The sequence below is a fragment of the Oncorhynchus tshawytscha genome, linkage group LG31 (genome assembly GCF_018296145.1).
Source record: "Oncorhynchus tshawytscha isolate Ot180627B linkage group LG31, Otsh_v2.0, whole genome shotgun sequence".
Lineage (NCBI taxonomy): Eukaryota > Metazoa > Chordata > Actinopteri > Salmoniformes > Salmonidae > Oncorhynchus > Oncorhynchus tshawytscha.
Window position 1 is genome coordinate 2,865,172 of NC_056459.1, and position 22,769 is coordinate 2,887,940.

A 22,769-nucleotide genomic window follows, 5' to 3' on the forward strand; every position below is an offset into this window, starting at 1 on the left:
GATGACCTCGTGAAAATGAGCAGTGCGGATAATGCAAATCTATTCGGTCTTATGCAGAATTAGATGTGTTCAATTAACATTCAGGAACTCAGAATTCAGGAATTCAGATATCAAACAACAATACTTAGATAAACTGGAAAGTAAATTTGGGTTGTTGGAGATGGGTTGTATTTTTGAAAAAGGTCAATATATGCTATTTTGGCTTCTCCCGCATAATAATGTAGATCTTCTCTGTGTAGATTTTCATATTTTTGCAATGGGTCACATCAACTTGGCACAAAGCTTTCTTCTCTAATGAAAATAGAACTATGGCAGCCCACTTTTATCACCTTGTAGATTTCCTTTTTACCTGGGACTTGGTTCTATATTTAGGGACCCAAATGATTATAAAAGCTACGCGACCAAACTAATTCGGCATCCATTTTTAGTTAGTTCCCTCTCGAACTTATTGCACTATTGTCCTATTTCTAGAATATTACTTGAGCTGGTGCCTGGCATATAGAGCAGTACCACATCAGTTACAATGAAGCTCAGCTCTACTTCAGCTCTACTTTGAAGCACCATCACAGAACATGGTGGATGATGGCACCGTGATAGAAGTAGTAGGACCAAACAGTGTGTTGGTTTTGTGGTTAACTAAAAGTTAACTTCCATAAACCTTCCAAATATCACATACAAATCAGATGGAGAGTTGAACTATTTGGTAGTAGGGGTCAGAGCTGGGCTGTGTATCATTCTATTTATCGATATGATAATTCAGTCAACATATCATAACATGTATTTTTGTCCATATCACCCTGCTGTTTTAGGGGTGAGTGAATATGCAGTACAGGTTAAGGGTTGTAGAGTGTCAGATCCAGCTAAATTATTTAATTTATCCTGGTAAATAATTAAGACCGTGCCATTGCCAACATCATTTCAGGTACTAACAAGGACAGCTCATATAGATATGTTTTCATTTTATTAGAACAAAAATCACATTCATCTTGTGCTCTGAAAACTGTACATTTACAACAAGAGAAACTCAAAAAAAAGTTGTATTCTAACAAAAAAACTAAGGGGAAGTGTAGATACAAATGGGTACATAGATTTTGGGCACATACTGTAGGGTAATATGACAAGATGATCCAAAACACTATTACAGAAGACATGAGGTTCAGTTATTCCACACTGTGAGGTATGGAATCAAAACCGTCATCCTGAAGCACAGTTTTTTTAGATATATTCTTATAGGCTATTATTAATTCTATATAACATCTGTTTTTTAGAATTACAATAATCTACCAATCATCGACCTCCAAATAATTTGTAGTCATACACTTCCACTCGGAACACAACCAAACCTCTTTTGAATGAATGAGTTTCTTTACTAATACAGATTTGTTATACAATAAAGTATCTATATGCTCTGTAAATGGGAGGAACACGTTATAAAAGAGTATTGAAACATCTTAAGAAAAATCGGCCTTATAACCCTAATATCAGTCCTGCTTGAGCATCAAGCGCCCATCATTTTGCACGAGTTTCACACTGATGGTTTTAAAACACATATGTTGTGTTGAAGTCTTTTAGTAGCTGGCACTGCGGAAGTGAAGTCATGTCGTTTTGGCAAGTGCCCGACGGCTTCTAGTCCTGGGCTTCTGTCTGCAAGGCTGCGTGCGTAGCAGGATGGAAACGAGATCTCATGGTGGGGGCTCTTGTTTATTATGAACCCGGAGGAGCCTGCATTCTGCCGCCAGCTGAGGAGGAGTGGTGGGAATCGAGTGGTCTTTGTCCACCACTTCCTGATGACGCCGCCCAGCAGTTCCCAGAATGCACTGCTATTCCTGTAAAAAAAGCTGGTTGTTCTTCCAGTCATGTCATGTACCGCGGAGGCAGAATGCTGGCAGAACCAGGGTTGTGCTCCCACCACCACGCTGGCTGTCCCAATGCTTTGCAGTCCTTTTTTGGGGTTTCCAATTCAAATCAAATATTTGAGCCTAATGATATATACAGTGCAAAAAACTGTAAATTCACCAGTAGTAAGATATAAACTCAAATCAATGCTAAAACAATCAAACATAATACAGATAATAATAAGAATGAGAATCATAATAATATAACAACATGATAATGATAATAATAAGAATGATAATCATAATACTATAACATGATAATGATAACAATAATAGTAAGAAGAAGAATGAGAATCATAATACTATAACAACATGATAATGATAATAAGAATAATTCTCAGCTCTGTAAGCATGATCAAGCATTGATTGATAAACCACCGCGTTGAGTCAGACCCCATGTCTGAAGGGAGTCCAGACCGCTCCTCTTGCCTTGTCCTAGCTAACTTGGAAGATGCCTTGGCCACAAACACAAGCGTACAAATGTTACGTTTGGTTGGAGCTCCCGGGTAAAGTGAGACCCGGCGTTTTAAAACGAGTCAAAGGGGCACGTTGACTCCATTTTAACCATGTCGACCACACCTCTCCTGAGTCCAGGCGGTAAGAAACCTCTCAGTGGTCGGGCTGCAAACAGAACCAGAACCAGTCCTTGGAACCATGGAACCATCCGTCACTACCTGACACTAACCGCAGGTCAGAATCACAGTGCTTCTCTAGTGTTGCTCATTATCAAGTCCCTGCTGGAAAACAAATCCCCACAGCACAACACAACAGCCTCCCTCCTTCCATCTCTCCATCTTTCACTTGCTAAGGGTTTGAAGACATGGATTCTGGGTTCAGCACTCTCTCAGCTCTCTCTACCCCCTCCTCTCTTCACCTGTTCATTATTGGCTTCCTCTAACTCTATCCACGTGGATCCATGGCTCTTCTTCTCCCCCAACCAATAGAATAGGTGACTGAGGTGGCACTATAAGGAACAATCTCAGACTTCTCCTCTCAGACCTCCGTCTGCAGGTCGATGATGTCCTGGCTGACCATTGGGATGGTGGCTCCAGCCTTCTCCCACTCCACCTGCTGCATATGCAGGGGCGATGCGGCCAGGGGCTCCAGGTCCTTCCGCACCCAGGCGGGGGGCGAGTGCTGGGTCCTCTGGACACCTTCCCAGGGTCTCTCCACCTGTGGCAGTTGCTTGTCCTGAAGAGGTGAACAAAAAAAGGCCATGAGTATTGGTATCATCAATGGGCCCAAATTGGATTTGGGGATAGTCCAATGAAATAATAATATTGTAATATTGTAAATTGGATTTGGGGATAGTCCAATGAAATAATAATATTGTAATGAAAATTGTGAATTTGGTTGATAGGCAGATCAACGGTCAGTCATGGTAGTCTTTCCTTGTTTAATCCAAACAACTGTCAATCAGCTTGCCATTAACTACCTTTAAGGTAACTTAAAAATTGCTAATATGATTGCGTAATGTGGATAAACTGTTCCTCTCATACTGGGGAGCTAGTGAAGCATTGCAATGCTGAGTATGCCCTATTTACAATGCCAGAAAAGGCATATTCAGTCAGTTAGACCAGTATGGGTAATAGGACTCACGCTGTGGTTTGTTTTGTCACTTCCTCCAGAGGACACACTCCATCTCACAGACTGTTAGGAAAAAAAAAAAAAAAAACATCATTATTTAAACATTCTTAAAAGACTGCTAAATGCAATTTCAATAACCGCCGAGGTCAATATGGTTGGCTGAGGTCAGGTTTTCTTCCAGAACAATACTCTTATGTAAATAAAGACTCAGCATGTCTGCACGACAAAGATGATTGAAGATGTTGCATTGCTTGGAATGGTCTCTCTCGTTCTCTATTAATGTTGTCTAGCCTAGCAACTGCCCATTTATTTTCTGCGGCATTTAAACAAAAAATTATATTAACTGTATGCGAATCTGTGTGTACACTATAAAATAGATGCCTATAGGATTATTTACCTTGCTGTCTGAAGCAGGGGACTCTCTGTCTTGTTTCTCAGCGTGATGTAATTTCCTGTTGAGGTCCTGGAACATGTTTTGGTGACGTTTCCTTGTGTGCATTATCTTCTACAGGACACATAAGAATAGTAAGTCAGCAAATGGCACAAAATGACCCCATTTTAGACAAATGTAATTTCTTACTGATGAATTCTATCCATATTATTGGTTAATATACAAATATACACTTGAGATTGCTTACATTCAGCTCTTTGACGTTATTCCATGTTTATTACAAGTTTACAGATGTGCTATTAACATGATAATACAGTATTTGTTCTATAACAACGTTGTCTTGGTTACATAATGATACATACCTCGAAATCTAATTCAGCGTAACGGGACTTCTGTCTCTCCAGGGAGCTCATGGACAGTGTGGAGATGGTCTCGCTCTTGGACATCATGGAGTTCATTGAGTCGAAGGTGTCTCCCAGGCTGCTGTGGGTGATGTGAGACTCGCTGGACATGTTGTGGATGTTCTGGACAGGAGAGTCCCTCTCCGAGTAGGACACGCTGACCCGGTCGGACGGTAGCGTCTTGAGTCCGAAGGCAGCCTGGGGCTCAGCGAACGGCCCACTGAGATGAACCAGCCTGGTCTGTGGAAGCTGCTCCACGCTGATGTTGTACTTGGACGGGTCCTCTTTGGCCTTGCGAAGGGTGGAGGTGGTGTTGGGCAGGAGCAAGTAGCCGCTACCGTCGGGGCAGCTCCCCTCCGCCTGGCCAAGCGCCAGGTTGGCGTCCAGCTGCTGGAAGAGCTCGCCTTCGCACACGTAGACGGGTTTCCCGCAGGAGGACGGGTCCATGCCACCATGCAGCCGGGTCTTCTCCCTCTTCAGGGTGAGGGTGTGGCTGGAGTACTCGGGCAAGGCCTGCATGTGAGCCTTGGTGGTGTGGGAGGGCAGGGTGTGGAAGTTGGAGCTCATGGGGAGGGGTAGCTGAGGTGGGAGGGGCATCTTCTCCTCACAGGAGGAGTTCATGCCACCTGGAATGGAGAGGAGGGTCGGGGCAAATAGGTAAGAGAGTGCACTGACAGTAAAATGATGCTGGGCATGTCTGTTGATTCACATTGATTGAAAGGATGGTCAAACGTAAATAATAGATTTAGAAGTAATCAAAGTGCTGAAATGTTTTCCTTAAGTAGCAACCTGCCTCTAAAATATCTTCATTCTAAATGGACAAAACAAATGACCTCCACGAATGAAAGGGCATTTAAGTAAGTGAATGGAAAAATGGTTAGGAGAGTAATGAAAGGAAAGAGGCTCACCAGGTCTGTTGGAGTCAGCGTCCTTTTCGAAATCAGACTGTAAAACAAAATACAAAGAGATGGTTATAGTACTGATCGAAAGTGTATTTACTTTTACATTGAAAACACAAGTTTCAGTCATTCATAACTATGTTATTCCGACATTATAAGCATAAACAAAGACACTCACCATGAGCTGGGTGTGGTGGCTATTTTGGAGGGAACTGCCAGAATCTCCATTGCCATCGTCCTTACGGTCAACAACTCTGCATTTCACTGCATCTTGAACCTATGAAAATAGTGGCGAAATGACCAAACAGTCAGCTACATTCGGAAACACCCTTCAATACAAACCAAAACGTAGGAAAATAACTTCCGAGGTGAAAACGTTGTGCTTGCCTCTCTACGCAGGATGCAGTGCACCATGACGATTATGAACCCTTCCAGGGAGTCAAAGACCGCAAAGAGGATCTGGAAGAGAGCGGAGCGGCGGTCGGTCATGGCCAGGACAGCGGACATCCAGGTGAGGGCCAGCAGGGGCAGAATCACACAGGAGCTCCACAGTGACGCTCCCGCTCGCTCCTTCAGTTTGACATCGGTGATGCCGTCCTTGGACACCAGTTTGTTGAAGACCAGGATGCCAATTACCATGTTCACCTGTTCAAAAGAAGTTAAAGACACAATGAGTGAGACAATTGTAGTGAGCAATGAGCTATGGCTAACAATATGGCTAGCTGGTTAGAAATTGGTTGAACTACCATATGTCATAAGAGAATGCATGGTAAAGCATTCATTAAAACCTCTTAAGTCGACCCCCTACTTTTTCGAACATTCTGTTAAAAATCGCGCAACATTTTGGCGTCCTGCTACTCATGCCAGGAATATAGTATATGCATATGATTAGTATGTGTGGATAGAAAACACTCTCACATTTCTAAAACTGTTTAAATCACGGCTGTGACTATAACAGAGCGTCTTGTTTCATCGAAAAGCGCAGGAAAATCTGATCACTGAAAATGGAAAAAAATATCCATGCGCCACTCCCAGGAATTGTTAAAGGTGAACCGTATTAAATGAGGCCGAGGTTGCAGTACCTACAGCTTCCACAGGATGTCTAGAGTCTTCTCATTTGCTTCGGATTTGATTCTTGGTCGAACCGACCCAAGGGAACCGATTGCCTCCGACCTCCAACTGGATGTATTGGTTGAGTTTTTCCCGGACATTTTTTCCAGACGACCACCTATCGAATTTACATCGCCTCCTGATGAATTTTATCGCTTATTAACGTGTACTAATACCTAAAGTTGCATTACAAAAGTATTTCGAAGTGTTTTGTGAAAGTTTATCGTCGACTTTTTTACTTTTAAAAAATGACGTTACGTTATGAAACGCTATTTTTTTCCGTTTATCACACAGTCTTCATAGATCGATATCTAGGCTATATATGGACCGATTTAATCGAAAAAAAGACCCAGTATTGATTATGGGACATCAAGGAGTGCCAACAAAGAAGATGGTCAAAGGTAATGAATGTTTTATATTTTATTGTGCGGTTTGTGTAGCGCCGACTATGCTAATTATTTTGTTTACATCCCCTACGGGTCTTTTGGGGTGTTACATGCTATCAGATAATAGCTTCTCATGCTTTCGCCGAAAAGCATTTTAAAAATCTGACTTGGTGCCTGGATTCACAACGAGTGTAGCTTTAATTCAATACCCTGCATGTGTATTTTAATGAACGTTTGCGTTTTAACTAATACTATTAGCGTTTAGCGTAGCGCATTTGCATTTCCAGAGCTCTAGATGGGACGTCTGCGTCTCAAGTAGGAGCAAGAGGTTTTAATAAGTATTTTTTTTAATGTATTTCGAAATCATTAGATATATAGGGATATATACCAGAACAACAGCAGCAGCGGGCCCAACAAACGAGTAGAGGAGTCCACCCTCCAGAGAGAGCCAGCAGCTACAGGGAACAGACAGAACAAGAGCAATTATTACATGAGCTGGAGAAAAGGAGTTCGCGAGAGAGAGAGCGGAGGGAAGAAGGAGAGAGAGAGGTGGGGAGGAAGAAACAGATTTAGGTTCAACTTACTAGTTGACGGTGCCATATCCCTTAGCCTTGGTAAATCCAACAGACACAGCCACCACCAGAGCAGGGAGTCCTATAAGACAGAGGGGGAGAGAAGGAACAGAGTTAGGATTGAACAAGAAATAAATGGCAGAAATACAGGAAAACGTACAGCTAGAATGTCCAAAGATGGTTGGAAGAGGAAAGACAGACACATAGACATAGTAACAGAGTCATAAACAAATTATTACTTTATTTACACTTTGAATGGGGATGCCCATTCTAGCAATTATATTTATATGGACAGAAATACAGACAGAGTGACAGACAGACAGAAAACCATTTATTAGGGCACGTACCCCAGCCCAAGCAGAGGAAACGCTTGCGGATGATGCGGTTGCGCAGACGGCCCGTGACAGCCATGTAGGACTGCCATGCTTCCGTCAGCACCCAGCAGAAAGATGAGAGGAAGAAGAAGTGAAGGAGGGCGGCCACCACTCCACACACCACCTAAAGGAAGGAGGGAAAGAGAGAAAGAGATTGAGAGAAAAACGGTGTCAGTGGTGTGGTTAATCTCCAAGGTCTCAAAGCCATAGAGAAGGTCAAATCCACAGAGAAGGTCAAATCCACAGAGAAGGTCAAATCCACAGAGAAGGTCAAATCCACAGAGAAGGTCAAATCCACAGAGAAGGTCAAATCCACAGAGAAGGTCAAAGCCACAGAGAAGGTCAAAGCCACAGAGAAGGTCAAAGCCACAGAGAAAGTCAAAGCCACAGAGCAGGTCAAAGCCATAGAGAAGGTCAAAGCCATAGAGAAGAATGAAAAAGAAGAGGGGATTGGTTAGAATTGTGCCATACCTTGTTGCGGGCTTGGGTTTGTCCAACCAGAATGAGGGCATTGGAGCAGATAATGGAGAGGCAGAAGTTGATGAGGATCACCGAGCGCTCCGAGCGGATATACCTGGAGGACGAAATGGAGAGAGTGAGGACGGTGGGGAAGACGAAGCGTGTTGCGCACACAAAGACGTGAAATGTGTTATAGTGGTTTTGCTTCCAGGGGGCACTTACTTCCAGACGGAGACATAGATGATGATGAGGAGCAGTAGGGTGAGAGAGGAGACCCCACAGCCCACGATGAGCGTCACAGAGGGAAGAAGATTCTTATCCATGTTCTGTAGAGAGGAGACAAGACAACACAATACATTCCCTTACTACGCTGCACACCAGCAAACACACGCACATGAAAAAAGGCTAACACATGAAAACACGCACACACACACACACAGGCAGTGAGTCTACTCTCTGCTGCACTATCTGCAACAGCAGACGGCTCCCTGTGGGCAGACAGCTGAATGGCACAATTAGGCCACGGCTAAGGCAAGGTGACCCCAAGGTGAACGTGTCAGAAAGATGGAGCGGCGAGCCAAAGACTCGGCCCGAGGTCACTGCGTTTTCCCATTGAGCTTTTGAACCAGCAAATGAGGCATGGAGGATACAGAACATATATCTCCCGCTACTAAGCAGAGGGAGAGAGAGAAAGAGGGAGAAATATCCCGGGCCTTCCTTACAAGCTGATATCTGCATGGATTTATATGCCGCGGTGCCTTTCTATGAGGGGATATTTACTGTGTCTGTGTGTGTGCCCAGTGTCTTGTTACCCCTCCCTGTAGGAGTGGACAGGTTATCACCTCCCACGCCTCTGACAGCAGCTTAGTGCCCTACTAGTGCCCGCCTGTGTCTCAGACCTGGCACACTGAACCTTTAGCGGCGGGCACACAGGAGAGGTCTCGCACCCTGTTAGCCCTGATGCTGACTCACCTGTGGGGCTACGAGGGCGCCAATACTAATGAAAGGGACCCATTGCCCCCCACCCACTCCCACCAGCTAATTGGCTGGGTCTTCGTCCCCGTGCTTTGAATAGACTTTGGAGGGGTTGAGTTAATTTAACACCATAGATTAATCTGCATCACTGTGGTGCAAATGAGACGCGGACAAACCATGTTCAGGCGCCCAATGTGGAAGCCTTCACAGGCGAAGAATCTAATGAGGCATTTTGATCGGGGTTAGGAATTGTGGCACTTATAAAGAGGTGGGAAAGGCTAAGGGGCAAGCTAATTGCCGAGGAAGGGGGGAAAAAAAGCAAAACCAATGCTTCAAATGTGATAAACCTGAGGTGCGAGGAAAGTGAAATTGGCTACGCCCTCCAGTGGATTTCTATGATAAACCCATCAAGTGTTGTGTCTGTAGCATAGGAAATACCACAAGAGCCACATCGCTTTGGCATTGCAGATAATGCAGATAATGCCCGAGAGGCTAAAATGGGGATGAATGCGGTGCCTTGGAGGGCCGTCTATATCGCTATCTGCTCTCTGCGTGGACATACCTCATATCACAGCACAGCTGGCAAACCCGGGCCTACGGCAGCCAAATGCTAAATTAGCACAGCACATTTGTTTAGAAATCTATCCAACTACATCAGAGGCTCCCAAACCAGATGGCAGATAGCGGAGGGGTGAGCTGAACTGCCGTTTGCTAATGCCAGGGAGAAAAAGAACTGTGGCAGCAGTATGCTAGCTTCGCTGCCTCCCTCCCTATATGTCTGTCTATCTGGGTTGATGCTGCCTTTCGCCATGGGCTACAGAGTGAAACTGTAATCCAGCGAGTTTGATCTAAATATGAGCCATGTCTTGCTTTTGCCCTTGAAGGAATCCCAAAGTTCCCATTTTCTCCTAAACCTAAAATCAGGACAGGAGAAAAAAAAAAAGAGTCCTTTATGGTGCCTATTAAGTGTGCATTTTCATTTGTGATAAGGGTTGATTACCCAGTGCGCACCTCTCTAATTGGGGTCCAGTGGACAAGGTTCTCTCCACTGACTAACTAGGTGGGCCACTCCTGCCTCGTTGACCATGTGTCCAAGACACGTTCTCGTTGGTGCAGGGTCCAGGGAGCAGACCGTATCAAATGAGAGCTGAAACACTGCAGTGTCTGGCTGTTCTCTCCTCTCCCATACAGCTGGCAGCCGGAGGGACAGTATTGAAAATGTCTACAGCACACATCAAAGGATGGTGGGGCGGGTGGAACCGTCAATGCACAACCAGACATCCGCTTCTCATTGGCCAGAGTCTTTGGCATTTTTCAGAGAGACTTGATATGCGACCCGTAGGGGTGGGGTGGAAGGGAGGAGGATGGGGGGGGTGTAATAGAGGATTCAGAGGTATTGGCAGGCGAAATGATTGGCGCAGTTGGCCGTCGACTATGGGGGGCAGGTAGGGGTGGCTGGTTTTGTTGTCTTCTCACAAACACAGGGGGCGCTGTAGCTACCTTTCTCTTTTCCAGACCGGCAACAGAGACCAAACAAATCGATGACAACAGGTCTAGAGACAAACAAAGCCCAGATTGCATCTCTTATGTTCAGATTGGCAGCATCTTTTGCTAGATGCAATAGAATCATGCAGTCCAAGCATACCGACTGAGTGACTGCATTGTGTATAGTCTTTGACATGCTGTATATCTATTCTGCTGAGCCCACTACAGGTTAGTATCTGATGTTTGCAGTGGAATGGAAGGTAATCCTATGTGCAATTAAGCCGATCTGAGACAAAAACCTGCATTTCTCTGAATTGTAATAGCCTGTCCTATCTGTTGATTGTCAGTGTGGTTTTGGTCATGGTGTTTTTTTTCCTCCCTCAATATCTCAGTTAGCAAAAATCACACAGACCAAGCTTGCTGCTGCAGAAGTCGTTACCAGGGCAACTAGAGAGTGAACTGCTATGGAGGCACAATCTAAACTGGGGTAAATTACACTTTGCCTTTGCGCAATAGAGCTCTTTGAGTATTGATAGAATGAATACACTAATCAAAGTATATGTTCCACCAAGTCAATGCATGCTGTGAAAACTATGCAATGCAATCCCCTATGAATTTGAATACCCGAAATGCATGAATGAATAATCTTGATCAAATGGAAAAATAAATAAAATGCACAAATGTAGACACATTTCTGATATGTAGAACAAATTCTGATATGATTTTTCAAGTGACGCTTGTAGCTATTCACTCTATTTGTAGGTCACAACGAAACCATTTAGCTTTATGTTTTTAAACATGAATTTATCAATTTCATTCAATTGATAAGAATGACACAGAATTGTCTCCGATTATTAATGCACAAAGGGAATGTAATTTGCACATATTTTAATAAGACAGTGAGTCTAGTTGAAAACCATCATTCAAATGTAACGATTAGGGCTATTATTAGCCTACCATTAATCGATCGTTATTTTGATAGAAATGGCATTCCGTATCGAATATCGACATGTTACTTGCACAGTTATTTGTCTGACCATTCAAATCACCAGTCTATCAAACCTATCTATGGTCAATGGCACCTGCACAGAGACAAAGAGGGGGAGGCTGGCAGCGCGAAAAACAATTCGAAAAACAACGCCTACTGTTTACATTGAATTCTTCCATCACACACACATAACGAACGTTAACATTGAAGGAACACAAGGTAAATAAGCGCAACACTTACCATATCAGGGTTCAGCCGCGCTAAAATGGCGAAGGTGGAGAGCCTGTCACAGACGCATTTGGTTCTGAAAGAATCAACGGCGACTGCTCTGCAGCTACGCGCAGACCAAGATCCAAGCAGCGAAGAACTGCACAGGGCGAGAGTGAAAGGGAACAGCGGGTTATGAGAGAGGAAACATAATCTGAGAAATGTCTCAAATCAACCTCTCCATCCCCCCAAAAAGCATTGTAGCCTAGTCTATAATAAGAGCACGTAAAATATACCCGGCATATTTGTAATAGCAAATCACAGGTCTTTCAGTTTTGCATGGTAATTTGAAATGCAGAGGAATTCATATATCTGATATGTGATTGATAAGATACGTGGTATGTGTGAGTTTTTATCCAAATCTAAATTCTTATTACACAGAAATGATATAGGAATGAACCTGTTGCTTTCACAAGAAAAACAGTTTTGTTATAATAACTTTGAGTGTAATTGTAGTTCTAACACTTGAAATGGCAGCCTTGCTATGGGATGAGCACACTATTGCTGCTAATACTATACCAAAAACATAAACAAGAATCTGTCTAATTTATATTCTTGACCATCTTTCCCAAGAGGCATTAGATATGAGATGGTGGACACTGGATATCCCCAACAAGCCTACAGTCAATACACTGAAAGAGGAGGTTGTAAATGAGAATACAATTTTTCTTGCACACTTTCTCAAAAGTATGAGTAAAATAAGAAACATGATGGATTTCACTGGTGCCCTTCTGCTAAACCATGCATGGCCTTATGGTGTGGGCATGGGAATCGCTTCACGCATGACCTCTAAGACTGCCATAGGGTCTTCTCTAAACCTTTTGAACATCTACTGTGTATAATTTTAACTCTCAGTTATTAAGATGGCCACTATGGATTTTCCATCCCAGAATATCCAGTTTTAGGTATGGAGACAAAGGGCAACATCTTGTCATCAATGACCATTAAAAGACATTGTAATCAACAATCTTAAGACGGTTTGTGGTTTGTGTAACTGTGCGATATCTGACTGTGTAGCTTTGAAAAGGGATCAGACAGAGTATGTTAGCTTGGAATTAGTCTAATATCTAATACTAATAGCATGTCACTGAGAGATGGACACTGACTCTAGAATAGCCTAGCTTAGCACTTGGCCTCAATCTGTGTGTCTGTAGCATAGCATAGACAGTTGGGCGTGAATGGACATGTAGAATAATGGCATTTCCCCAGTGAGCCTGCCTCAAAACCAAACAAGTGCTCCTCCACAAAGTAAACTTTGACCCAAACTCTGATCCAGGGCTTCTCCCTCTCTACCATTTCCCCCTATCCTCCCTCCATCTAGGCATTAATCACATCTGCTGTCTAAAATGAAACTAATTTGGCTGGAGGCACGTACCCTCTCCCTTGTCCTTACCCCCCTCCCTTCTGAAAGTGTATGAGTGAATGACATTTTCTCCTCTACCTCTTTTTTTCTTCTCTTGGGCTGCTTTTCTCAGGTGGGGAAGGGAAGGGATGCGGATGTGGACGGGGCCTCAGCTGAATGCATTGCAGTGCTTATCTGAGCTCCACAAGTGTACAAATCTATCTAAATGCAAATGGCCCACCTGTGCTTCAGGAGGGCACAGTACGGCTGCCTCCAAAATGACAACCTATTCCCTATGGGGCTCTGGTCAAAAGTAGTGTGCGATATAGGGGATAGGGTGCCATTTAGGATTCACCCAATGCCCCACAGTGATTTTAAAATTTTAATTTGACCTTTATTTTACTAGGCAAGTCAGTAAGAACAAATTCTTATTTTCAATGACGGCCTAGGAGCAGTGGGTTAACTGCCTGTTCAGGGGCAGAACGACAGATTTTGTACCTTGTCAGCTCGGGGATTTGAACTTGCAACCTTTCGGTTACTAGTCCAATGCTCTAACCACTAGGCTACCCTGCCGCCTCAGAGCTGGGGGTAAGTTGAACAGCGGGGGGGTATTCAGGATGCATTCAAATGCATCTAAACATATTTTTTTTTAAGTCCATGTGTCACTTCCTGTTAACATCTATTAACCTCTAAAATGGACACGGGAGAGATGGGAGAAGAAGAGTTGCCATTGTCTTTGGAATACTCGGAATTAAACTTTACATCAATTTTGCCTCTGTGTTGTGTCCCTGCCTAGTTAGTGGGGTATGAATGGATCCAGATGACTTGTTGATCAGTGAAAGGTGTCACAGGGGGCTCTGAGGATAAGAGCGGCTGTTACCCTTAAAGCCCAGAGAGATGGGTCATGTCAACATAATCTATTGGTGCTCTGTCCCTGCTTGTTCTGGAATAATCAACTATCACCAAATGGGTTGACAGAATTATGAAAATATGGATATTTATGAATGTGAATAGACAAATGGGATGTAAACAACATTAGTCACCACTTACGTTTCACTCTCATCCCAGGAGATGCACGTTTCATTGATGGTGTCCTGGGAAAAAAATAGAAAAGGCGGGGTAAGGATCTAAGCAAAAGGAAATGCGTGGGATGCACAATTGGACAATCTATTATCACATGCGTGAGATGCAACAGCATGGCGCTAACCACCATCCAACGTTTCTTTCCCCACAACCTCACCTACTGCACTAAAAACGTCCACTCCTCATTACCGCAATGACGCAAGGTTTATTCATGCGACTTAACGTACTGCTGCTTGTTTAAAATAAAATAAAAACAACGACAATACCCTTAGGGGACTTGTAGTTCTAAAGGGCCATTAGGTGGGTATCCAATGGGAACTTACATTATGGAGGTGGGGGAACTCGATTTCCACTGGGGTGGAGAGCAGACCTGGGGTGGGCTTGACCACAACCGTAACTACCTTCGAGTTGAGTACGCTGCTGTTACTGAGGAGAGAAGAGACAGGACATTTGGTCAAACAAAAGCACAGTACTGGTAATGTGCTGTCGGAGCATTTCCAATGTTTGATGGGATAAATTGGCAATCAACGGCGAATACTTCAGGGGAATGCTAAAATGGTTTCAATGGGGTTTGTACAGTGAGTAACCATATGCCTGTAAATCAGTCCCGTGCCTGTCCGGGTTTCAATGGAGTAAAGTCTACCTTCCCCCAAGGTGTATCAAGAGGGCACTGTAAAAGTGTGCTAGAATAGAGTAGGAGTTATTCAGTAGGAAAGTCTTACCTTTGGAAGGATAGGATGGAGCTGAGGTTTCTGTACAGAATGATCCCGGTCACAAATGCAGTGGTGCCCTCTGTCACAGACACAAATACACAATTATTATTGTTATAATTCACTAGGAGAGAAGAAAACAGTGGGTGTCAACAAGAGCAGGCGAGAGCTTCGAGGTGTTTTGAGACTCCGCAGAACGGTTTTGTTTTACTGTCTGCTATCGGTTTCTTCACACAAATACGTACACGCATGTGTATCTGTAAACTATCTGTACCATGCATGCATCAGTGGTTGTGAATGTACACTATTTAAATACAGTATGTATGCCATTCTCACCGGACTGGTCGATGGACAGAGCGTCGCGGGAGACGGTGATCTTCTCCTCTGAGGTCCTGACCCAGTCCATCATGCCTCTCCATCCTTTCACTGGGAAGGTGAAGTCGGTGGTCATGGCTGTGGGGCGTTTATGGATGCTCAACACTGGAGAGGAGAAAAAGAGATGGAAGGTGTTGTGTCAAAGAGTGTGCCTGGAATACATGGTGTGTATAGGATACTGCGACTCCCTTAGGGTCTGGTAAGTGAAGAGCCAAAGACAGCTATGGTTTCATGCGTCACACATCATTTCTTTTAACTGTCTGGAGGAGTTGCTGCTGAATCCTGTGTGAACTGGGATTGTGAATGTCAGCTTTGCTATAGTCAAGGCGGTATGGCAAGAAATAAGTGTGAGTTCTACAGTTTGGACAGTATGTGCCTTCTCTGAGAGCTTATGTAAAACCCAATCGGATTCTAGCTTCCTCCCACGTAATTGGTAACATGCAGGATGGGGTTTATCTTTGTATCTTTGCATCTAGCTCATCGACTCGGTATTGGTACTTCCTGTTTACTAGCCATGTTATTTTCTGCTCCCTATATGTAGCCATGTTATTTTTACTCATTCTTTTTATTAGTTATTCACTGTATATTTATTCCTCATGTCACTATTTCATTTTTTTTTTTCATAAAAAAAACATCTTTTAACTCTGCTTGTTGGAAAAGGACCCCTAAGTAAGCATTTCACTATTAGCCAACACCTGTTGTCTAAGCATGTGACAAATAAAATTGTATTTGATTAGATTTGTGACATATTTCAGCTGCTATAGGACAAAACTATCTTGAAGATGGATTGCTACTAACGGGCCTGCCAAAATGTCACAGTGATAACAGATACATTTTTTCTTGTTAATCTAGAACCTCTCTTCGGTGACATGATTAAGATTGATGCACTCTGTGGCCGGATAAAAGGTAAAGACAAATCACCATGGGATGTCAGAGCAGAGAGCTCCTGCCAGGAAAAATGAGGGGCTCACCTAAATTCTCTGTGACTTCATAAATGTCCTGGAAGTCCTTCATCTGCATACCGATCATGTCCACAAAGTCCTCGACGAGCTGCAAGAACTCCTTGACGTTAGCGCCCATCTAGAGGAGAGTTAAGTGGAGGGAGGGAGAGAGCGAGAAGGAAGAAAAGAGGAGGGGAGACCATACGTTTAGATAAAGGAAAATCAGAAACATCCAGGGGTTGTTTGAAGTTGGTTGAATGAACGTCATTACAATGAATTTACAACCAGAACTTGTTGTTGTCCGGTTGAAATTGCGTGACTATTACAATGCCAGTTTGGCCGGCTGGGAGACTATTTGTTTTTCATAGCATCGCTTATCTATGCTGAGCATAAAGAGGAACAATGAACGTATAGGCCTTATACCGCACTGTATATGTAATGCCTTTCATACTGTATCTTAGTCTTTCACAATACCAATGTTCCTGAGCAGTGAAAAGCACTATCATCGACAGTGGAGCCTCCTAACTTCCGGAGGGACATATATGGGCAGCAGGCTGTTGATTCGCTCTCCTCTTTTTCTCTCTGTTCTCTGTGGACGGGAGGGAGGGCTCTTGCGCCTCTCTGACGCAGAACTGTAGCGATGTGGGCGAAAGGTGTGTGTATATCTGTGTAATACATATTGTACAGTGTCTGTGTATGTGTCCCTTCTTTACAACGACCATGGTCTGTGGGTTGGTATGGAGACGCACAGATTGGAGAGTGGGCGTTGTGATTCTCCCTGTCTGCCTTGCTCTTTCTCTCTGCCCCGAACTGACACACGGCTAATTCGTAATCAGTTCATCTTCAATTTGACGAGCAAATTGTTATTCCCTGAATGTGGAGCCTTTTGGTTAGTGACTGGAGTTTTCCATACTAATATATGTATTACTTTTATCTAACCAAGTAGGCTATTGAGAACACAATATCTATTACAATAATACCTGGACTAATCCTATCCATGAGGCTGGAGGTCAAAGTTCACTTGAACAGGGGTTTAAAGTAACACAATCAACATGTCATGACAAATGAGAAAGAATACCGCCAAGAGTCTTCCTTAAAATTCTCACGAGGCTCATCTGATTCAGAGCATAACATGTTAAAAATGCTCCTAACACTATCTTCAGTATGGGGTGGTGTGAGGGAAGTCAAGGGGTGAGGATTGAAATGACACATGTTCTGTTCCTTTTAATCAATACTCTCACATTTTTGCCCATTCTTTCTCTGAGTGTCCTGTTTTTTACTATGGAGCCTATTATTTCCATGGTAGTGAACTGAATGGTTTTTTTTTTTTGGGGGGAGTGATAATGAGGTACCACTAGTTACCACTTTTTCCCCCATTCGCTCTCACAGACCGAACTTTCTCCTCCACTCCATCTCTCACACAAACCTGACAAAGGAGGAAAAACTTTCTCCACCACTCTTTTTCTCAGTGACACAGTCATCCACTCGCACATATTCACATGTTGCATTGCCTAAATACACTGCTCTCAGAACTTGTCACTCACCAGCTGTGCCTCCTCCCATTTGTCATGATGTTCCTCCTTCAGTAAGTTGCTGATTGTCTGGGCATAGTTCTGTAGAAGAGGAGATATGAGCGATGGGTGTTAGACTTGATCAAGCCCAAATCATACTTTGCCGGAGGAGTGTCAGAACATAACACAATGGCAAAAGGAATAGCTTATAATGTGTGAGTGACAATACACATTGCAATTTTATTTGCAATGCTTAATTCAAAAGCAACACAGTATTTCGGACTGACCTCCACATCGGCATTGCTCAGGCTGTATCCAGCTCCTTTGTAGATCTCAGTGGTGTTCCTGAGGACATCCATGATGGACAGTAGGTCTCCGCTGTACTTGGTCCCCTCATCAGAGGTGGCCCTCAGTCGGGAGATCACCTCAGAAATCCCATCAGCCATCAAGCCCTTCTTAGCCTTATCAACACCATCCTGGGCCTATAGGACAGGAGGGTAAGTAGAGAGGTCACACACTAGTTCAGGAGCATTCAACTCCGACCCTACATATTTAATTGCAAGTACCTGGTGTCCCAGGTCTGTTTCAATCCCTGATTAGAGGGGAACAATGAAATAACGCAGTGGAACTTGCTTTGAGTTCCGGAGTTGAGTTTGATACAACGTAGCTTGAGTACACGGCCGGGAAATCATAGGTTGTGGAGATGTGTTTTCAACGATCTTCATATTAGGTATCTATCATTGTAGTGAGCCCCATCTCTAATGGTTTGTAGCTATGACTTTAAGGGCAGCATCTTCAGAGTTTAAAGGATTGACTACTAATTGTGTGAGACAACAATAGACGATCATAACTAGCACGGTTGTTGGAAGATACATCTCCAGACACTCCTTTCTGGTCTAGTCAACTTACCAATGTGGAAATGTCCTGGTAGTTCTTGGAGATGCACTTGATATAGGTCGGATTCTCCCAATAAGCAAGGCCTACAGCGCCAAGGGTGCATCGGCGCAAGGTCAAGCCTGTGTGTACGACAGAGTACCGGAGGTCAGCATGATCATACACAGGGATGATTACATTACTTAAACATGTGAAGTACATGTATATCGTTTAAGAATAATGGGCTACATGTGTTAATGTACTGACCTGTGGAATCTGTAGGGCAGGTCACGGCCGCCATATCTCCTGCTGGGGTTCTCTTCCACACAACATCACCGTCGGTCTCCTCCTGACAGATCTCATGGGGTTCTGAAGAGAAGAGAAGGAGACTTGGTTGCATATTTGGTTGGACTGAATAAAGTATTGCTTGGTTGTCTTTGGTCAAGTTGTATTAGAAAACTGTTGTTTTGTGTTGAACCACTGAATTTGATTTCACCCCACATGTCAGCCATGTTGTTTCGACTCACTGACCTGGGCATCTTTTCTCGTTGCAGCGTCTCAGCTCTCCTCTCTCTCCAGGGCAAGGCTCTCCACCAAAGTAAGGTCCTTCGCACATCCTCTGTCTCTGCTGGCTTCCTCCACCACAGGTCTTGCTGCAGCTTCCCCATGAGCTCCATGATAACCAGCGTCCATCAACTAGAGAGAGACAAACAAATGTTTTTTCCCTGACCTTCGACAGACTGACCAGTAGCCATAGTGGCCTTTTACTGGCCATAGTGGCCCAATGCTGGCCTTTTACACATAGACTACGTCTGGAACAAGGTGCTTGACAAGTTATTATGACAAAAGAGGTCTCCATTACAAACTTGGTGGTGCTAGCTGTCTACCTGGGCAATCTTTCAGGAAGCAGTTGTTGGTCTCACGCCAATCACCACGGCACTCCGAGCCTCCGTAGGACGGTCCGTTGCATTCACGTGTCCTCTGTTTGGTGCCATTCGAGCAAGAGGCGGAGCAGGTGGTCCAACCGGACCATTCGTTCCAGGCACCATCCACTAGAGGGAACCAGAGAGGGAGGTGGAGAATTAGGACACCGTCAAGCCTCGGGCCAGTAATCATCATGGCACAGAGATGCTATTAACATTTCAACATGTCCTACTTTGAGACTGAGCAGCAGTGAAAGCTCAACTTCTGCTCTCGTTTGCCCTTCATGCACCACTGCAGGTGTCTCTAACTCTAAATGCCTCCCCAACCAATTGCCCTCCTCAAATGACACACAAAACCCTCCAGTCTTTGGGAGAACCTCATCAAGTGTACTGCATTTAAAGGGAGAAAAATGTCTGCTCGCTCATTGGAGGTCAACATGGGCCTACAACTATGTGTCGTATGGGAAGACCAGAGCCCTGTAGCTATCCCATGGACACTGGTCAAAAGTAGTGCACTATATATAGGGAATAGGGTTCCATTTAAGATGCAGTCAATGTCTCCCAACACGGGATGGCAGGCCTAATTAGGAGCCTCTGGAGGACGTCGGATTCCATCACTCCCCGAGTTTCACCTCATTAAGTGATCCCATCAGCCTATATGGATGAAGCAGGAGCCTTTTTTTCTCTCACTGCCAAGTCCAGTGTTAGAAATGGGATTTTCCCAAAGTAAGGACAGTCATTTACAGCGGTCATCTCTTGGTGGTGCATATTGCCATCTGCTGTCCACAGTATGAAACTACATGGCCAGGCAGATTGAATGAGTTAACTCCGAAGTATTGAGGAGCGGCAGACAATCAGCTATGTGCTATGTGAATAACGGAATTGCAAAATATAAAGCCATTGTTATTTTAATTAAAAAACGTCTAAGTATCAGACTGACTAAACATTCAGGTGAGAGAGAGAAGAGGACTAACCATTCACTGCCAGTGGGCGGTGTGTATGTATCACCAGAGAGAGAACTGAAGCTCCGACGTGTGTGTGTGTGTGTGTGTGAGAGTGAGAGTGGTGAGGATGACCATGAGGAGTGTATGACTCACTGCCTGTATAGCCCATGACTAAGCCCAGTAGGTATTTGTTCTGCAGATACAGTACGTCAGATGTGATGCCAAACCAACACTTTACTCCCCACGATAACCACCATCACTAAAGGATTTTAGATGTGAGTTAGAACGGGTAGGAAGTCAGGAAGGAGGAAAGAGAGAAGCCTTGAAAGTGAACGTCTCTTAGTCAGTCAGAGTTCTTCCCACAGGGGTCAGTGACAAAGCCAACCCATTGACAAAGATATGCTCATTAAGAGTTAGGGTAGTGAGTTCAATTCCCGCTAGGTTCACATATACTTAAATGCATGCACTCACTGTTGTATGTTGCTTTGGATAAAAGAGTCAGCTAAGTGGCATGTATCATAATTAAGTAAGTAAAAAGGCTAACCTGGGCAGACTGCGATGTTGCAGAACTTGGTCTGTTTGATGGGTCCCTTGCAGGGTTCTCCTCCGTTCTGGGGCTGCTTGCAGGTGCGGGTGCGGTCACGGTAACCACGGCCGCAGGTGGAAGAGCACAGGCTCCATGGGGACCACTCGTCCCAAGCTCCATCAACTGAAAACAAGAGGAAAAATTCAGACTATGTCACCAAACATACTTTTTTTTTACGTGATGGTTTTGCCCTCAAAATGAACATGAATTATTCATAGGTAACTGAGTTGTAGGGTCTTTGGGTTATTGGCTGTGAGTTCAAGGAGGTGACCATTTCACGAGCTATCCACTAGGTGGAGTTGTGATTTTGACCAGAGTTGCCAACCTGTCTAGAGACACACACACCCTAAACACCACCCTAAACACGGCCCCTGGTAAATGAGCCACCACTTACCGGGGCAGACCATGGTGTTGTTGCAGGGCCGGTTCTCGCGGAGGGGGCCGGTGCATTGGGTGCTGTAGGAGGACGTAACACAGAAACGGGAGCGGGCCTGCCAGCCCTCTCCACAGCTCACTGAACACACACTCCAGGGGGACCACTCATCTGCAACCGCAGCAGCGTCCACTACAAAAGGTCAGGGGTCAAAGAGTCAGCGCTGAAGGTCCGGCGGCCGTAACACAACTTATATGGTAGAGCTAAGCTATACATGACATAACTGCAAATGATCTACCGGTCTCTTAAATGTATTATACTATCGTAAACACCTCTCCAACTATCTCCAAAACTGGATTTTGTATCCTTTATCACCAGAATGTGTGTCTCACCTGTTTGAGGGGCCACGACTCCAGTGCCAGGAACATCAGCGTTCTCTCTTTTCAGGCCAACAATGGAAGCTAGGGCTTGGCTACGGGCACGCACTTGACCTTGGGAGGTAAACGATGATTAGTGAGCTGAAACTCAAGCCGCTTCCAAACAGATCAACACAAAGACAGACAGTCGGTTAGACACTACAGACTTCCAAGAAAACAACTAGACAGCTAGATTGACAGGTAGACTCACCAATGCAGGGCTGAGGGTTGCAGGCACGCCCCTCTTCGACCACGCCTTCACACACACTATCCTCTGGATGACAGGCTCGGCTGCGCACCTGGACTCCACCCCCGCACTCCATACTGCACTCAGACCAGCGGCCCCAACCATTCCAGCCCTCTGCAGAAGAGAAAAACATGAGACACATGGCATCACACACAAGTCCAGAGACATCCTTCTTGAAGATGGTATATAGATGTGGATGGAGCTTAACTCTTTCTTAAAAAGCCCTACCGCTCAGAAATGTAGATATAGAAATTGCTACAGTTCAGTAAGACTGTAAATGTTTTTTCAGGTAGTGTTCTCAAGGATTTAGATGTAAAAACTGTAACTGGAAATTACTGTGCCTGTCAGAGAGCTAAGGAGAAATGCACAAGGACAGCTCTTTGTGAGGAAACCACACCAGATAAAAGTTTTTCATTTGAAATGATTGTTTGCTTTCCAGCGCCCTCGAAAGCACGGTGTGCAAGGCTGGCGTGTTGCTATGGTGACTGCAAGTGATTGGCTTCGATTTCCTGTGCCAGCTAAAACTGTGAGGGCTTTGTGTACACTGTGTGTGTGCCTTTTGCATCCCTCAATCCCCCAGCAAAGAGCCAGCAAACATGTCCGCCATCCATGAAAACAAAATGGCGAGCTAACACTGTGCAGTGGGAGCAATCTGA

The 22,769-nt window shown here is 44.4% G+C and overlaps 1 protein-coding gene across 1 annotated transcript in view; it reads right to left on the reverse strand.

The window, feature by feature from the left end:
• Positions 1 to 944: 944 nt before the first annotated feature.
• Positions 945 to 22,769, reverse strand: part of LOC112229974 (adhesion G protein-coupled receptor B1) — a 29,534-nt gene continuing 7,709 nt past the window's right edge. The window contains exons 3-30 of the mRNA XM_024396153.2: positions 22,078 to 22,227; positions 21,843 to 21,941; positions 21,472 to 21,642; positions 21,036 to 21,200; positions 19,512 to 19,676; positions 19,156 to 19,320; positions 18,892 to 18,993; positions 18,661 to 18,767; positions 18,039 to 18,233; positions 17,785 to 17,853; positions 16,271 to 16,379; positions 15,261 to 15,404; positions 14,937 to 15,006; positions 14,538 to 14,640; positions 14,182 to 14,225; positions 11,763 to 11,889; positions 8,297 to 8,400; positions 8,087 to 8,189; positions 7,589 to 7,739; positions 7,254 to 7,323; positions 7,058 to 7,124; positions 5,561 to 5,818; positions 5,352 to 5,450; positions 5,183 to 5,219; positions 4,236 to 4,900; positions 3,880 to 3,987; positions 3,495 to 3,545; positions 945 to 3,086 (exon numbers count right to left, since the gene is read on the reverse strand). Of these exons, the coding sequence (XP_024251921.2) occupies positions 2,889 to 3,086; positions 3,495 to 3,545; positions 3,880 to 3,987; positions 4,236 to 4,900; positions 5,183 to 5,219; positions 5,352 to 5,450; positions 5,561 to 5,818; positions 7,058 to 7,124; positions 7,254 to 7,323; positions 7,589 to 7,739; positions 8,087 to 8,189; positions 8,297 to 8,400; positions 11,763 to 11,889; positions 14,182 to 14,225; positions 14,538 to 14,640; positions 14,937 to 15,006; positions 15,261 to 15,404; positions 16,271 to 16,379; positions 17,785 to 17,853; positions 18,039 to 18,233; positions 18,661 to 18,767; positions 18,892 to 18,993; positions 19,156 to 19,320; positions 19,512 to 19,676; positions 21,036 to 21,200; positions 21,472 to 21,642; positions 21,843 to 21,941; positions 22,078 to 22,227 (3,896 nt within the window). The 3' untranslated portion in view covers positions 945 to 2,888. The remainder of the gene's footprint in view (positions 3,087 to 3,494; positions 3,546 to 3,879; positions 3,988 to 4,235; positions 4,901 to 5,182; positions 5,220 to 5,351; positions 5,451 to 5,560; positions 5,819 to 7,057; positions 7,125 to 7,253; positions 7,324 to 7,588; positions 7,740 to 8,086; positions 8,190 to 8,296; positions 8,401 to 11,762; positions 11,890 to 14,181; positions 14,226 to 14,537; positions 14,641 to 14,936; positions 15,007 to 15,260; positions 15,405 to 16,270; positions 16,380 to 17,784; positions 17,854 to 18,038; positions 18,234 to 18,660; positions 18,768 to 18,891; positions 18,994 to 19,155; positions 19,321 to 19,511; positions 19,677 to 21,035; positions 21,201 to 21,471; positions 21,643 to 21,842; positions 21,942 to 22,077; positions 22,228 to 22,769) is intronic.